Genomic DNA, 18,345 nt, shown 5'->3' on the forward strand with positions numbered 1-18,345 from the left:
TTTGCAGTCCAGTGCTTATCCTACAGAGCCAAGTTTATGAAAACAAAATATATTTAGAAGGGGGAAAAGTGTTTGAAAACTTTCTGTACATTTATAGAAGGAAGCAGTTTTCTTCATCTTGTTATTAGTGGAAGACATAAACCTGGGTGTTTTTATTTCCCTATATTGTTGTTGTTAATTGCCAACTCCTGTTGAGTTCAGTTCTGATTCTTAGTGATCCTGTATACGGTTTCCGAGGAACAGCTGGTGGGTTTGAACTGCCAACATTGTAGTTGGCAGTCCAGTGCTGTTCCATAGCGCCACACCAGAATTCCTATATTATGATGCATTTTTTCTGTTTTTCTGTAAGTGCTGGACAGAGAGATGGTGTATCATTTAATTTGGGAAGTCTGACTTCCTTGTGCTAGTCTCCCAAGGTGGGGCAAGACTGGGAATATCTCTGCAACCAAGTCATGTGATGAGCACACATTATGCAGAGAGGGTTTTGGGGGAAAGAAAGGGAAACAATGAAATCCTTCTAGGTTCACAAGCTGGACAATGAATATGGAAGATAGCAATAGAGCTGATGTATTTGAACGGTGGCCTTGCTGAAGAATACTGAATATACCACCGACTGCCAGAAGAATGAGCAAAAGAAGTACAGCCATAATGCTCCTAATGTTAAGACTGAATTTCATGTACTTTGGACATGAGAAGGACCTCATGCTCAGACGGACCCTTTATGAGGCAGACTGATACAGTGGCTGCACCACTGGCCTCAAACACAGGAATGAGTGTGAGGCTGGTTCGGCATTGTGCAGTGTTTCATTGTGTTGTACATAAGGGCGCTAGACGTCAGGACCAACTGATGGCACCTCACAACAAAAGCTCTTAATGACTGTCTTTCAAACACTGTGCACATAAATATATAATAACCATTTTAAACACTGCACATAAATATATATAATAATCATAATGATATTAAAGTGGTAAATAAAAGCAAAAAAAATTTTTTAGTCAAATGCCTGATGCTGCTGATTTCTAAAAGAAACTTAAAATTTACATGGAAAAAGCATTTCAGAATTCACTATAAATGTTTAAAAGCTAAGTTTCACCTAAGCTTGGTGTTTTGTGGGTTCACCAGCTGTCTTTTGAGTGAGCAGGGAACACTGAGAGTTACTGGAAAACTTGAACTGTGGCGTCTTGTTTCCCATCAGCGGAACTTACAGGAATTGCATCATTAGGGTATTTAAAGGCTGGAAGGGCAGGTGTGAATGGGAAGCTTGCCCACAGAACCCTGCTCAGTAGGGGCACTGAATGAATGACCGTACCTGTTGGGTGCTGAGGGAGGTGCACAGCGAGCAGATGGCCTCGGCATCTTCTGGAGTTTTCTTTTTTAACTGCAGGAGTTGGGCAGCTTGAATAAGAGGCTCCATGGTCTGAACTGCTCCACTCTGGTGAAGATTTCTTCCCCGGAGCCACTCTTCAAGCTGACTTATATTGTACCTGAAACAGAGGTAAAAGGTGAGCTGTGTTCAGCTGGATGTGGATGCCTGCTGTGTTTATTCTGCAGCCTATTGGTACCCAATGTAACCGTTCTCTCCACCTTCCTTATCAAAGCTTGGAAAGTGGGGGCATTCAGTAACTATGAATGAAGAATGCATGAATGGATGGACAGGCGCTTAAAATCAAGCAAGGAGGAAATACCTGAAGTGCTTGTATAAATTAATGGGGGAAGAGGTATTAAAATACTGAATTAAGACAATTTCTGTATCTAACATCCACAAATATCTTTCTCTTTCGGTGTTAGCCTTCATACCTCTTAGCTCCTTGGCCTTTCTCTCTGACACATCCTTAAATCAGACTCCATAAGCTTCCCTGAGGCAGTTTACCCAGTCCCATCTAGTGTGTGATGAATTTCACCAATCGCATTTTATGGCCAAGTGATGATGGGTTGGAGTCCCCTTAAGTTGACTGGGATTGCAGCCTGCATCCTGGCTGTAGTGGGCGTGCGCGTGGCTCCATGTGGCTGGCGCCTGGCACCTGGCGCCTACCTGAGCTGCATGCCTGTGCTCCAAGAACAGACGTCCTTTCGCAGGAGCAGGTTGTTGAGCGTCACCGCGTTGATCATATAGAAGAGCTGTTTGAACACCTGCTGGATGATCTCGGGGTCCAGGCCCTGGTCGCACATGACAGCGTGAAAGGAATTCATCTGGCGGATGATGGCTTCCAGGCAGTAGGAGTTGTCCCCATCCACCATGCTAGAGGAGCGCTTCCGGTAGCCTGCTGGCTTCACACCAGATAGACCCTGGATGCTCTCATTTTCCAACATGGCAGAAACTGAAAGACAAACATGATTAGGAAAGATAGGCATGTTCCCTATATAAAGAAGACGTGCTTTTTGGACTACCTAGATCATACAATTCTCATGGTACCATCCAGACGTGTACAATGTTGAGATGCTCAACTTGTGAAATAAAATAGCTGTAGATCAAATTTTCTCTTGAGTATACTGATGAGGAAACAGAGATAATGGGCACATGTCAGGCCAACTCAGTGCTGCCATCTGTGCTAAGGAGGAGCCCTGGTGGAGCTGTGGGCTAAGCGCTGGGCTGCTAACTGCATTTCAAACTTACCAGTCGCTCTGTGGGAGAAAGATGAGGCTGTCTGCTTTGCTTCCGTAAAGATATATAGTTTCGGGAATCCTCAGGAGCAGTTTACCTTGTCCTGTAGGGTCACTGGAATCCCAGTGTGGCACTGTGGGATAAGCACTAGACTGCTACTTGCAAGGTTGGTGATTCAAACCCACTAGACACTCCTGAAAACTCTGTATAGGGTCACTGACTCTATGATCCTTAATAACAAAAACAACATAGGGTCACTATGAATTAGAATCAGCAGTGGGTCTGGATTTGGGTTCTGCTCTGAGATCCCAAGTTTGAGAAATGGAAGATGTGGTGTAGTCCCAGCCCGGAAGACAACTCTTCATGTTCAGTATCGCTTGCAATCTTTGTAACAACTTGATGAACTATTGAGCCAACCCATTTCACAGATGAGGAAATTGAGGGATGAAGGGGTTAAATAATTTGCTCCCAACTCAAGCTCTTAAGGAAGTGGCAGAGCCAGGATTTGAATCCAGGTCTATCTGACTCCATAACTGGAGCTATTAACTTGTTACATTATTCTGAGTCACAAAGTATCTCCAGTTTGATACATCAGTTCACTCTGTGTATGGTGAGAATTCAAATTAGCACCCACTAAGAGGATTCCTGGAGTCCTGGTGTGGCGCTGTGGGATTATCCGCTGGATGGCAATGTTGGTTTGAACCACAAGGTTCAAATTCATCAACCGCTCCTCGGAAACCTTATATAGGCTCACTATATGAGTCGGGACCAACTCAACGGCCCTTAACACCAACAACAAGAGGATTCCCAGACAGGAAGAAAGGTTTGGAATCAACCTTATCCCAAGTATATATATTTTTGGGTTGGCCTGGAGGACTCTGTCCTCCTTGGAATGCACCCATACATAACCTACTTCTGTTGTAAGAACCCAGGGAAAGCATCGCACGTGGGTGCCAGGGGATCATTTCCCTCTGTCTTCATGGACACACACAGTGACACATACACATGACATAGCTAATTTTTATCTTAAAATGTAAGTGCTCTTCATTTTCAGTTTCCAACTTCATGTTGAAAATACAAGCACCTGCTTTGTACAAAACAAGTGTCCTGGGGGTATTCATGACTGAGAGCTTCCTTTGTGGTGTCTCTCATCAACAAACTTAGTGTGTGTTCTTTCATGATTGAAGTATCATCATGGGTAAGTGGATACTATTTTCTCACTAAGTACTTATAAGACTCCTAGGGGGGCACTGTGGGTTAATGTGCTGGACTACAAAGTCGGTCTGAACCACAAGGTGCATGGTTCAAGCTCACCAGTTGCTCCTTGGAAACCCTATACAGGGTCACTATGGGTTGGAGCCAACTTGACAGCACTTAACAACAACGAAAAGTATTTCTATGGTGTCCTGGTGTGGTGCCACAGGATAAGCACTTGACTGCTAACCACAAGGTTGGCAGTTCAAACTCACTGCTTGGAAACCCTACACAGGGTCGCTATGAGCTGGAACTGACTCTACAGCACTTAACAACAACAAACATTTCTGTACTCTCTGAATTTATAGTTATTACCTACTAGAAATTCATTCACTCTGGGGGAAAAAAACCACAATATACTGCAATCAAAAGAGAAACAGGGAAAACAATCTAGCCTCTCCCAGCCCATGTATCACCCATTTTTGTGGGACGGCGCTGGGGATATGTGAGCTTTTCTTGAGTACATCTGCACATGGCTCCTCATTGGTTAGTTCGGGAAGGTCTTCCGGAGGTCATTCCTAACATGCCCTGTCCTGAGAATAGGTAGGGTAGCCCTGACGGCGCAACGGGTAAACGGGCACCTACTAACCAAAAAGTTTGTGGTTCAAACCCACCTCGTGGCTCCATGGGATAAAGACCTGGTGTGATCTGTTCCCACAAAGATGACAGCTTAGAAATCCCCAAGGGGCAGTTTACTGTCATATGACGTCACTATGAGTTGACAATAACAAGGGTAGGCAGCGCTTACCACAGCTTCCCCAGGCCTCAGGATGAGTGGTGGTACCCCGTCATTTGCTTACCTATCATAGGCTGTAATGCACCCTCAGCAATTTTAATGAGCTGCTGGTAGATCTGAATAGAAAGGTCACTCATCACCTGGCGGTATTCTGTGAGGTCAAAGTTCTTCAGACAGTGCTCGTTCTGCTTTGAGGTGTTCTGAGTCATGAAGCCCTGAAGAGAACGGGGCAGAGATCACAGAGACTGTGTGGCCCGCAGCTCAGCAGGCCAACCCTCGCTCCCTTAGCTAGCAGTCTCCTGCTTCCTGAAGCATGACCAAGTCTCTCTATTCAAAAGAATGCTCTATAAAATCCTCTCATCACTCTTCTGAGCCCCACCCCCACCCAGTGATGGCCCTTAAAATTTGAAGGCAGTGTCAAATCCCAACTTGGTAGAGAAGTCAAACTATAATTAATTATAAAGGCAGACACACCATTGAACACAAATCTCTGAAGTAATAAAAAAAAAAGAGGGAAGATTCTTATTATATATAAAACCCTGAACAGCAAACCTGCACATCCCCCTCCCCCATCAACAAAATCCAAAGAAACCAGGCAATCCCCAAACCCTGAGGTGAAGTGATTTTTTGAGGTAGCTCAATTCAGGTTGGCGGTAAATTCAGGAAACGAGGGATCCAGGCTTTCTGATTCTTTGGCCAGTGCTGTTTCTAATGTACCAGGCTACCGTAACATGTTAAGATTATGCACAGCCCTTAAAGGAGTGTGGAGCTGGCTCAGATGATGTCTTTATAATGAAAAGTTTCATATGGAGTCTGCCACTGGCTAGAAGCAGTGTCCAAATTAATCAGTGACCCTATAGCTGCACACTCTGTCCTCTTAGCTTTTCAAATTAACATGATGAAATAAGATGTCAGTTCCAAGGAATTACTGTTCTCAAAAGGACACATGACCAATGCTCTACACTTCCAAGGGAAACCAATAGCAGTCAAAAAGATTGGTGTTTTCAAAAGGGTGGCCATGCTTGGCTAGACTCTCAGTGCAACTCAAGAACAAAAGCAGGAAGAAGAGGGCAGAACTGTGATCTCTAAAGTGTATGCACGGGTTCCCCCTCACTATTTAGACTACTGTGGCTCACATCTTGTCTCTGAGAGTACAGGCACATAAACCAGCACCTAATGGAAAGGAGGAGTCCTGATGTGGCGTTGTAGGATAAGCACTGGACTGTTAATCACAAGGTCGGCAGTTCACATCCACCAGCTGCTCCTTGGGAACCCTATACAGGGTCACTATGAGTCAAAACCAGCTCGACAGTATTAAGCAACAACAATGGAATGGACAGAACCCTGGTGGCAGAACAGTTAAGCACTTGACTGCTAACTGAAAGGTTTGAACTCACCAGCAGATTTGTGGGAGAAAGATGTGGCAATCTGCTTCCATAAAGCTCAGCACCTTGGAAACCCTCTGGGGCAGGTCTGCTCTGCCCTACAGGGTCACTGGGAGTTGGAACCAACTTGATGATGGCAAAGGGTTTGGGTTCGTTTTCTGGCACATAAGGAGTTCCAATGGCACTTAACAACAACAATGGAGTTCTTAATGTGACCTTATGATGTTTAGAATGTCTACAACACTGGGCAGAGTGATGAGGCTAAATGTAATGACAGAAATGATAAGTTCCATGCTTAAGTAAATGCTTGGAGACTGTTACAGTAATGTAAGAGAGGGCATCTGGCTTGAAATGAAGGTCATTTCTTGCACAGTACAGAAGAAGTGATTTCATTAACATTTTGTAACACTACAACTTCAAACTAAATTCGGATTCTAGGAGAGACAGGCGGTCACATTTCAAAGATGTCAGGCTGACTGGTAGAGCACAGTCCATCAAAGTGTGCTCCCGAACCAACGATGGCGTGAAAGTGAGCCTGTTTGGTTAACCTTGCCTTGGGAAGGGTGGCTAGTGAGAGGAGATACAGGCAGGGGAGAAAGGAGCCCCATGGGGACCTGGGAGTGGGCAGTATCTGGCACAAACTGGAATTCTCACTGGAGAGATCTGAGAGAAGTTTTGTCCCTCACCTCATCTCCACTGTACTGCTTCAGACAATGAAGGAGGCGGCAGGTATTGGATAACCAGAATGCTGTCATCTCAAAGTCATCATTGTGCTTCTGCGAAAAGAAGAAAGTCCCAGTGAGGAGTCAATGGTTTCTGTCAGGCCTAAATGCTTGCTTGGCGCCTCTCTATGTTTCTTACACTTCTTACCCAGCATTCTTCAGTCAGACCCGATGATTGCAGGACACTGGTTAGGCACACAGTATGAGGTACATTGCCAAGCAGTCACATGACTGTTCCTCCACTACTGGAGGTATACAAGCCCCCGGTGGCCCTAGGATGCACACATGTACACATAGGAAAGGGCCAGTCCCTTTGATGGCTGAAGGAAACAAAGCCCAGTAATACAGATAGGACTCTAAACCAGCTGCCTACTTGGGCTAGCTGGCCCTGGCTTTTCCGATCAGGCAAGCTATCCAACATAAGAGATGTTGGGGAGCATGCCACTGAATTATTTCGACATCCCATTTAGAAATCAAAAAGTCCTAAAAGCTTCAACTTTATGGGAAATTGCTACAAACCAAAACTACATGGGAAAGGGAGCAAAATGACCCAAAGAGCCATGATGCTGTTGGTCCCTGAAACCTCCTGATTTGTCTTTATGTAGTCAGGGAGGAGTAGGAGCTATGACAAAAAGAAGACAAGGACAAGGAATCGAGAGTGACAGGTAGGGGTAGGCAGTTAGGGAAGGTTTCCTAACGAAGTGACATTTGAGGTCACTCCTAGATGATCAGGAGGGAGCAGTCATGTACCCATCTGGTGGGGGACGGGCTGCACCAATCCAAGGAGAGACAACAAGTTAGCACGTTCTGGGGGTGGAAGAAAAGCACTGTGGTTGAAGCATGGTGAACCAGAGGTGACATGGAGTGAACTGGTCTTATCTGCACTGTGATGTGGAACTCTGTAGGTTGTTTTAGGTGCTATTCTGTCTTGAATTTAAGATAAAATTCATGTTATCTTAAAATAGACTCTTTTAAAATGTACAATTCAGTGACTTTTAGTATAGTTACGAAGTTTCACAACCATCATCACTAGTACCTAGTTCTAGACCATTTGCAAAGTCCAGAAAGAGCCCATTAGCAGTCTCTCCCCACCCCTCCCTCTCCAGCAGTCACTTGTCAACTTGATTTCTGTGGAGCTGCAGGATTACGTGCCTATACACTGGAATCATACATGTGATTTCCTGACATTCTCTTCTTTCACTTGGCATGTTCTCAAGCACATATCCATCCTTTGTTCCTTTTTATGGCTGAATAATATCCCTTATGTGGATAGATCACATTTTGTTTATACATGCATCAGTCTGATAGATACTTGGGTTGTTTCTACTTTTGTACTATCCTGAATGCATGCTGCAGTGAGCCATTGTATGCACATTTGTGTGTGAGCATGTGTGGGTTTCTCCTAGCTATGTACCTAGGAGTGGGACTGCGAGTCACATGAGAACTCTGTGCTTAATTTGCTGAGAAGCTGCCAAAGTGTTCTCCAGAGTGGCTGTAAGCTTTTACATCCCCATCTGCAATCTATGAGGGTTCGGTTTTCTCCAAATGCTCACCCCAACATTTGTTATGTATTGTTCATTATAGCCATCCCCTAGCAGATATGCAATAGTGTACTGTGGTTTCGATTTGCACTTCATTAATATCTAGTGATAATGTTGAGTATCTTTTCATATGTTTATTGGCCATTTGTATATCTCTGGTAAAATATCCATTTAGATCCCTTTGCCAATTTTTAAATTGGGTTGTCATGTCATTGTTGAGTTGTAAGTGCTCTGAATATAATCTGGATATAAGCTTCTTATCATATATATGATTTGCAAATATTTTCTCCAATGCCGTGGGTTGACTTTTTACTTTCTTGATGGTGTCTTTTGAAGCAAAACGATTTTCATTTTAAAGAAGTCTAATTTATCTACCGTTATTTTCCTTTGGTGGTTTGTTTTTGGTGTCAGATCTGAGGAAACATTGCCTAATCCAAGATCACAGAGAATTAGACTTCACTGTTTTCTCCTAATCTTTGTATGTGGTATAAGATAAGGGTCCAATTTCATCCTTTAGTATGTGGATATCTGGCTGTGCTAGCATTCTTTGTTGAAGAGACTATTCTTACCCCACTTGAAGGGTCGGGGCATCCTTGTCAAAAACCAACTGACTGGTGTATTTCTAGAGTCTCAATTCTAGTCCATTGCTCTGTATATGTTTATCCTTATACCAGTGCCACACCATCTTGATGACTATAACTCTGTACTTGTAATGTTGGGGAAAGAAGTTTAACTTAGGGAGACATGGTTCCCCTTCACTGGCTCCCTTCTTCCTCTCCCAAGAAGTTGAGGAATGCAAGACCTCCAAACTTTATTCTATTTCAGTATTGTTTTGGCTAATCTAGGTCCCTGAAATTCGTGTGTGAATTTTAGGATCAGCTTATTAATTTCTGCAAAAGTGGCAGCTGTGATTTTGAGGTTTTGATAGGGGCTGTGTTGATTGAGTGGAGGGCTTTAAATAGGGGAACTGTGTGACCTGACTTAGGCATTCAAAGGGCCACTCTGTCTGATGGGCAGAGACAGGACAGGGACAATCAGAGGCTGCTGCAGAGAGAGTAATGGTGCCTTGCACTGGGCTGGAAGGGCAGGTGGTGGTGGTGGTGGTGGTGATTGTGAGAGTGGTATGACTTGGGATCTATTCTGGACTAGAGACATTGAGGGGAGGGGAAGACTAAGGAAGGGTAATTCCTGAACAACTGGGAGGAGAGTGCGGGTGTTAGGAATGAGGGAATCCGAAAGCTTACAGACATAATGTAAAGGCAGGTGGCTGAAGACACAAATTTGAGATCATCACAGGATGCAGATGGGGTCCCCAGGTGGTACAAACAGTTAGCATGCTTGGCTGCTAACAAAAAGGTTGGAGGTTCGAATCCACTCCAGAAACTCCTTAGAAGAAAAGTCACATCCATTACAAACCCTACGGAGCACAGTTCTGCTCTCACACACATGGGTTCTTCATGAGTTGGATTCAACTGGAGGTCAGCTGGCTTGGTTTAGCATGTCGCTAAGGTGCTGTGGGTTAATGCGCCAGACTGCAAAGTCATTTGAACTGCAAGGACAGTGGTTCAAGCTCAACAGTCACTCCTCGGAAATCCGGGTCGCTATGGGTCAGAATTGACTCGACGGCACTTAACAACAATAATGCAAACTGAGAGCTGTGGATGGATCTGTCCCTACGGGAGTGAAGAGCCTTGAGCTTCTTGTGGCGTTCCTCACCACCTCAGCACCCTGTGACTGGCTCCATGTCGGCATGGCTGCCTCACCTCAGAAGTGGATGAACATGAGCACCTGTGCCCGTGCCCCTTGGGAAGGTCTACAGCAGGCCTGTGTCCAGGCTCTGGCCCTGAACTTCACCCCCACCCTTGGCTGAAGTAGGATGACTATATAGCATCTTCATCAGTGGACTTGGCCCAGCTTCTGTGCAACCTTGACCACACTGGGTCAGGACTCCTCCCTGCCTCATAGCCCCTCTGTCCTCAAGGATCTGTGAGTACCAAGGGCTCCCTGGAGGCTTAGCTGGGGGCCTAGACTCGATTTCAGGGCTTCCTGCTTTCTCTGGGGACTGCCTGGGGCATCCTGGTGACATGGGTGAGTGCATCTATATCCAAATCATTTTTCCTTGGAGAACTCATGACCGTAAAACCCAGGCCCAGAGAAGCAATGGGGAGGTGCTAGTTTCGCTGGGTCCACTGCAGGGACACTCACCTTCAAGACTTTCTTAATGCCATTGATGGTGGCGGTCAGCAAGGAGTGCACCTTGAGGTCGTCGTTGATGTAGTCTGCATGCCGGATACACATGTAGAGGATGTAAGCAGGGAGACAGGGCACGGTTCCCGACAGCGTTGGAGGCTTCAGGTCTGCAGCAGCGACACCACCAAGAAGTAAGAGTTAGATTTACCCGGGACACCTGGGGCTCTAAGAATCCAATGTTTTCCTGTAGCTCTTTTGAGAATAGGCCTTTTGGGGGGCCTGCAGGAACAGCAAGGGGCAAGAAGCATGGGAGCAGCTTCCCTGGGTGCCACCAAATGCCTTCTGACCCTGACAACTTGTAGATGTTGAAACTGTAATTGAAAAAGCAAGACACAGGGAGGTATGTGAGGGCTAAAGGTAAATAGCAGTTCATATACAACCTTAGAACAACAATGTTCTGCAGTAGATACATGGACAGAGACACAGGCTGAAGGGATATGGGAGGAAGAAAGGGATATATATATTTTATATATCCCACAAATAAGTGAGAGATTAAAAGAGGATATTGGCACATGGGTATTTACCCTCCCTTCAAACACAACTGGGGGAGCATACAGAAGGTAAATGATGAAAATTTCTTAATCATTATCAGACATTTTGAGGTACTGAGTTGCTGGGTCTGGGGCTGAGGACCATAGTCTCAGGGACACCAGGGTCAATTAGCACAACATAGGCCACAAAGACAATGTTCATTATACTTCAGTGAGTAGTGAGTGGGAAATTAAAAATTAAATGAAAAATTAAAAGATCATGAGAGGTAATCGAAGATGCAACACTGGTTCTCCATATGCAGAAGAAAGAAAAATGATGAGAACTGAAGAAGCTAGGAATCAGTTCAATGGACTCATGGAACACGTGAACATCAATCTCCACGATTCTGAGGCCAGAACTAGATGGTGGCCAGCCACTGTTACAAGCTCTGAAAGGGACAACAGTAGAAGGTCCCCAACAGAGTGGCAGAATATGAGGAAACTCAAAATTATTTTTAAAAAAAGACCAGGATTATACAGGTCAGAAAAAGACTCGAAGAGCCTGAGATTATGGCCCCTGATCACTCTTCAGGTCTGGAAAGAACTCACCCTCATGGCCCAACTTTCAGTGAAGCAGTAGCTCGGTATATAGGGGGAACCAACGTGAGTAAGGTATGCTCACTAAGAATGATGGAATGGTCAATCACTCAAAACGAAAAGAGCTGTAACATTTACCTAAGGACAAAGTTGGTGAGGGATGGAAAGGAGGGGGCAGAAAAGGGAAGGAGTCACAGGGTAGAAGCAGGCTAATTTTGCATGGAGGGGACTGCACTCATTGAGATGCAACAAAGCGTATGATTCACTGAATGTGAAACTGATGCTCTTGTCTGTAAAGCGTCCCTCATATCACAAAAAGTTTAAAAAATAACAATAAAAGACAAGACAAAAACAAGCACATTCCTAAAGAATGTCTACAGTTAGTATTTCTGAAGCCCAAATTTATGTCTTTTCAGGTTTACCATACTTCCGCAATTCTCTTTAAAATAGTTGTACCCATATTTGTTGCTGTCAAGTTGATTCCAACTCTTAGTGATCTTACAGGGGTCGGAGGCTCAGCAAGAAGGATGGGGGGAGCAGCTGCTCTAGAAACCAGCAACACCTTCTGACCCCGACAACTAGTAGATGTAGAAACTGTCATTCAAAAACCAAGACAACACAAGCATGTTCCTAAAGAATGTCTACAGTTAATATCTTTTCAGGTTTACCTGAAAAGTATGACACACAGTGAAAAGTCAAAAAGTATTGCTACAAAAAAATCCTAGAAACCTGTATTAAACAAAAACATCAAAATGTTTAGCTGTTGCTTCTTGGCATATCTTCCCCCCGTAGGTCAAACACTTTTGAAGGCAGTGGTTCCATTCCTCTAACCCTTTCTGTACACTCCAATGTAGACACGGCAAACGGCAGTCTGGGCAGCTTTAGGGGACTCAAGTCATGTTCCTTTTCATTGCTGAGTTTTAGGAACAAAGGGAAGTCTGCAGGGACAAGATGAGGGCTATACAGGGTGGATGGGGGAAGGTTTCCCAATGAAGTTGGTTTTTTAAAAGTTTTTGTGTATTGAGTGATAGTTTACATGGGGGAACATCAGTTTTACGTTTCATTGCAATGATTACAGTCTCCTCTGTGCATCATCATTCAACAATATTTGCTTCTATTCCCTCTGTTTTTTGTTTTTTGGGGGGATGTACACAAAAACACTGAGGAATATATAATCATTTAAACAACCAAAGGGCACATTGTGTAAGCCTGCCACCAGGCTGCCAACACACAGCCTTTCTCCTCTCCTAGGGCAGTCCTTGCTACCCTCCAAGAATGAGGTATATTGTTGTGCTGGGAGCAAATTCCTTGGTGCAACTTTCCTGGCCTTTTTCTCACCAATGTAATTTTTAATGTTCTTAAAAACTTCTTCAGAATAACCACCCCTGTATGATGGTCGTGTGTCCTTTGAGAAATTCATCAAGATGACCTCCTTCGGAATCTCAAAGAACAGTTTCCATGACTTTCTCATCTGAGCTAACCTGTCTGTCTTAAATATAAATGGACCAGAAGATTCCCCACCCCTGCCCCGCCCCAGAAGCCGCTGTGTTGATTGGACTTTTTTTGAAGGCACCTGAACGAGACTAAGACCAGCGTACCACTGAGAGAACTTGTCTGCAGCCATCCACTGGGCACAGACATGTTTAAACAGGTTTTATTTGGAATAAACCTGTGCATGTATGACCTGGAAACCTAATAGCAACACTTTTTGACTCACCCTCAATTTGGTTATGTTGTTGTTAAGTGTTGTTAAGTCGGTTCCAACTCATAGCCACCCTGTATAGGAGCAGCTGGTGGGTTTAAACCACAGACATTGTGGTTTGCAGTCCAGTGCTGACTCTATAGTGCCACAGTCCCAATATTAATACATTATTAATATCTCTTGTCTGCTGAACACTGTATGGTTTCCTTTATCCTATAAAAGTTGTAGTTAGGTATGTTCATTGTCCTCCTATTTTAAAAACACACGTTCCTAATTGTTTAGGTTATAACAATCAGATGGGCTCTTAATGTCTCATCCTTACAATAAGGGGGAAAAGAGCGCACCAGCAGTTCCTGGTATGAGTTTACATTTAGACACCAGGGTCCACAGTTAAGAAGGGGCCTGGACCAGAGGCAGGCTCCCCCACCAGGACAAGAACTCCAGATTCCTCTCTATCGCTGTGTCCCTTTCATGGGCACAATGAGTTCAGGAGCTCGCTGCAAGGGAACTCCCAGGGGAATTTGGTGTGTGTTTGCAAAGACAATGAGTAGGCTGAGGGTTGGGAAGGCTGGCTTGACCTCTGACCCAGTTGGCTGAGGGTTGGGAAGGCTGGTTCTACCTCTGGCCCAGTTGGCCATCAGTTCGGGGACTTTACCTGGCAGTGTTTGCTGACATATGCTCACAGCAGCCCACTGCTGGCCACAGCCACACTCTCCACTCTCCAAAGCCACCACCTGGCACCTGTTCACCAGGTCAATGCTGACTTGGCTATGGTCAGGGATGGCGACTACCCCACCTATTACTGCCCTCTACTGGTCTCTTCTATATGCCCACCTTTGCCCTGGCAGGACCAGAAGAGGCTGTGGCCCTCCCCACATCAACGGCATACCCTTAGACTTGTGCTCAGTCCTGTGACTCCACCCAGATGAAGCTCCCGGGGAGAAGGGGCAGGAAGAAGCTGTCAGACAGACCACTTTCTATTCCAGAGTAAGTAGGGAGGCAAGCAATCAGGACTAACCTAACACGATGGATGGCAGTAGGAGCCCAGAGGAAGAGGAGGAAGGGAGGTTGAGTCCAAAGGAAAGATGAGGTGAGCAAGAGTAGCTGGGGGAAGGCATTGCCTAGGCATTCTCAGCCCCCAGCCCAGGCCTCATGTCCCATTTCCCTGCCACTTGCAGGTAGGCCAAAGGGAAGGGATGGGGCACACCCTCAGGTCTTCTGCCAAGGCTGCCCTGTTGGAGGATGGGAATGTGTTGCCAGCGTCTCCAGCTGGAACTTGGGTTGCTTTGTCCACACAGATCCTCCATTCCCGTGAATGCTCATCCCAGTTCAGAATACAGGTACAGGGTTGACATTAGGGCATGCTATTGGCTCAATAGATAGCTGTGGATTAGCTCTTGGCTCTAATCGTTGTTAAGTGCTGTGGAGTCAGTTCTGACGCATAGCAACCCTGTTTAGGGTGTCTGAGGTAGTGTCAGAAGTGGAGGACAGAGCTGGGTGGCAGTGTGGTAGCATCAGAGGGGAAGGATGGGGTGGGTTATGCTGTGAAGAGAAATGAAGTGGGGTGAGGGAGTGATGGCAGAGGACAGGGGTGGGGCCTGAGGGCAGTGGGTCCTACCTGTCACCAGATTCCGAATGAGAAGGGCTTCATCCTCCTTGTGGTACTCCAGCATGCCCTGGAAGTCCTTCTCTTTCCGCTGCACCGTGACCTGCCTGGTGAGCTCATCATGCCGCCTCTCACTCTGAGCCAGGGCCAGGGCCTGGGCAGCTAGGCAGGAGAGAGGGGACAGCTCGTGAGAAGGGAGACCAGAACTGAAGCCTGCAGGCAATGGGGAGGGGGCCAATACCAAACAGACAAGAAGTTACCGCAGGCACCTAAGAGCCAGGGCCAAGAGCTACTCAGAGAAGTGGGAGAGGGGTGAAGGCTGGCCAAAGGGGTAGGAAAGGGGGACAGGGGTGGGAGCAGGGAGAGAGCCGGTTAGATGTGGGAGAGAGCAGATGTGGAGAAACCCAGGTGACCACGAGAACTGCTGTAAAAGAGAACCAGAAACAGGAGGCGTGTAGACCACGTGAGGGGGAATGATGTGTGGGCTGGAGGCTGACCAGGGCAGCTGTGTCTGCTCTCCTGAGCACAGACAGGGTCTAGAGCAGCAGTGATCCGTATTGTGATTATGGCAGGACTGAGTAGGGCAGGTGTCACAGCCCTAAAGCAGGGGCTGGACGAAAAAGGTGACCAAAGGGTCCTAGTAGAGGGTGGCATGTGTGCCACTGGGACAGGGAGCTATGCGATGAGATTTGGAGAAGCGATTTATGTCTGTCTAACCTCTCTGTGCTGGGTCACAGACTGGACAGGCTGATCCCATATCACAGGAGGGAGGTGCCCGTCCCGGGTCTCCCTGGGCCGTGAAAAACTAAGTTAATTGACTGCTAACTGAATGCTTGGAAACTGCAGTCCACCCAAAGATGCACAGAAGAAAAGGTCAACAATCGACTTCCAAAGACCGATTGTCTGCAAACCCCACGGAGCACAGTTCTACTCTGACACACAGAGGTGCTTCATGAGCTCAAATTGACTCTTGACAACAACTTTTCTTTCTTTCTTTTTTTTTTTTTTAAAAAAAACTGGTTACATAGCATTCTTTCAAACCAAAAAGTCTTTCGTCCCATTTTTAACCCTTTGAAGACAGGGATTCTAGGGGCCACCTTGACCCTGCAAAGCCTTGCTCACAGTAAGCACCCAAACGCCTGCTAAAATAAACATCTTCATCCAGATCTGACACCCAAACGGCTGCTAATACAAACATCTTCATCCAGATCTGACACACAGAATGCTTTATGCCCTTAGGGTCTGCATCGTTCTGTCTTGTGGCTGGACTGGACATCACTACTAGGGAATCAGTGTAGTGGACAGTGTTTCTGAAAGGGGCAGGTGGTTTGCTGGTGACCAGGGCTTGCAAGTACACATATGCACTGAGATACACGTACACACACACACACACACACACACACATATACACGGAGACACTCACATATGTGTACTCAGACATGTACCCAAACACATACGTATGCACTCAGATGCACGCACACACATGTACTCAGACATACGTAAGCAAGGACACACACACATGTATGCACGGACACACACGCATGTAGACACACACACACACACTCACACACACACTCTGCATGGAGCCTACCTTCTAGGTCCTGGACTTTCTTCATGTAGATCTTCAGCTGCTTCTTGAGCTTCCTCTCATTCTTTTCCAGCTTTTCCACCAGTTCTTTCAGATCCTAGAAGCCAAGGAACTGGCGTGAGAGCAGTGGGGAGCCCAGCTCTGGGCGTCGCCAGGCTGAACCCTCAAACAGGGTGGACACAGCCCTGTCTACAGTGGCCCTGGGCTCAGGGAGCTGTGCATGAGTCAGAGTTCACTCTCCATAAAGGCAGGGCAAACTCTGCCCAGCTCAGACTTCCTGGCACCCTCTGGAGCTCCAGGCTCCTCATACTGAGTTGCCATGCCAACCCCCTGGGAGATCTCACTATGGGCGCCTAAGAGTGGGGTGACCATTGTTCTGGAAGGAATGGACAGATGATGGTGTGACAATGAAGGTGGTGGGACTTGTCAGGACCAGCCTGGAGGACAGTGAGACTCCTGGGTCCCTAGGCAAAGCAGGACAGTGGCCACGGCCCCTTTGTGACTGCCCATCCTAGCAACTGTTACCACTAGAAATAATTCGGCCCATTGGGACCTGGAACCGCAAACTGCTGGAAAGTGTGTGTGTGTGTGTGTGTGTGTGTGTGTGTGTGTGTGAGAAAGAGAGTGAGAGAGAGAGAGTTAGTTTGCACCTCAGTGTCACCCTAGTTCCACCTGGGGATTGTGGCCCCCTCAGGACTTGGGACAGAGAAGAGCAGCAGAGCCCCTGCCGCTATTACAGCCCAGTCTCTGAGGCCAGAGTACGGCAGAAGACAGGGGAATGGAGGCTTCCTCTAGGAACAATGGAAAGCATCCTGGGTGACAGTGTTAAGGCCACCCACCTGACAGAAGTCAGTCAAGCTCAGTGCTGTACCACTGTGCCCCACACACCTAGAGAGATATCAAGAGGGATTTAAAGGGGAGTGCATTTAAAATAAGGGCCTTAGCTTGAGAACAAGCAGAAACCGCAGCCCAGAGCTAAGGCTGGTCAGACACCTGCAAGGTGACTGACTCTGAGCTGGAGGCCAGTACATACAGAGGAAATGGGCATCTTGGGAAACTTTAGGTGGACTCCTTTGCAGGTACTGTTCCAGACAGCGCCAGGAGAGGAAACCCCTCTCTGCACTCCTACCTGGTCCCCTAGCTCCCTATACGGCTTTGTATCTTTTCCGCTTACTGGGAAACTTCCACTGCACCCTGGGGGCTTCAAAAAAGTTTGTGAGAAAATGCCATCATATTTCAATTATATTTTCCCACGAACTCTCTGAAGACCCCTAATAGATGCTGCAGCAATGTCTGTAGCTAAACACATACCAGCTGCTTAAACAGGAGAGCTGAGTCTGGAAGCAGGGCCTACCTAAGGGCCACAGTTCAGGGGAAGGAGCTGAGAAGTCCGCTGCACTGGGCCATGCTAGCAGAGGGGAGGGGCTTCTGATAATGACCCTGAACGTGGCTCTGCACAGCTGAAGCCTGTTACCTTGTTTGCCAGACCCTTAATCCTACACCCATCTCATATCCCTGTGGAAAGCGGTGGTTCCCAAACCTTCCTGCACTTCAGAACCAATCACTGGGGATCTTTAAAAACCACTGCTGCCTGGCTCCACCCCCTGGGACCTTGATCTAATTGGTATTGGGTGCACTCTGGGTAATGGAGGTGGTATAAATGGTTAATGTGTCCAACTGCTAACCACAAATTTGGAGGTTCAAGTCCACCCAGAGGGGCCCCAGAAGGAAGGACTGGGGATCTACTTCCAAAAAAGGAGCCACTGAAAACCCTCCAGAACAGAGTTCTTCTCTGACACACAGGGGCCCCTATGAGTCAGACTCTACCTGTCAGCAACTTCAGCCTCACCTTACCCACAGTTCTCTCTTCCTGAATACTTGGTAATCCTGT

The 18,345-nt window shown here is 46.5% G+C and overlaps 1 protein-coding gene across 1 annotated transcript in view; it reads right to left on the reverse strand.

Annotated features, from left to right (window-relative positions):
- Positions 1-18,345, reverse strand: part of MYO5B (myosin VB) — a 227,494-nt gene that overhangs the window by 13,628 nt on the left and 195,521 nt on the right. Inside the window, exons 32-38 of the mRNA XM_006837488.1 lie at positions 16,458-16,551; positions 14,879-15,028; positions 10,447-10,598; positions 6,665-6,754; positions 4,658-4,808; positions 2,034-2,319; positions 1,311-1,485 (exon numbers count right to left, since the gene is read on the reverse strand). Coding sequence (XP_006837551.1) covers positions 1,311-1,485; positions 2,034-2,319; positions 4,658-4,808; positions 6,665-6,754; positions 10,447-10,598; positions 14,879-15,028; positions 16,458-16,551 — 1,098 coding nt within the window. The remainder of the gene's footprint in view (positions 1-1,310; positions 1,486-2,033; positions 2,320-4,657; positions 4,809-6,664; positions 6,755-10,446; positions 10,599-14,878; positions 15,029-16,457; positions 16,552-18,345) is intronic.

The sequence above is a fragment of the Chrysochloris asiatica genome, unplaced genomic scaffold, assembly GCF_000296735.1.
Source record: "Chrysochloris asiatica unplaced genomic scaffold, ChrAsi1.0 scaffold00021, whole genome shotgun sequence".
Lineage (NCBI taxonomy): Eukaryota > Metazoa > Chordata > Mammalia > Afrosoricida > Chrysochloridae > Chrysochloris > Chrysochloris asiatica.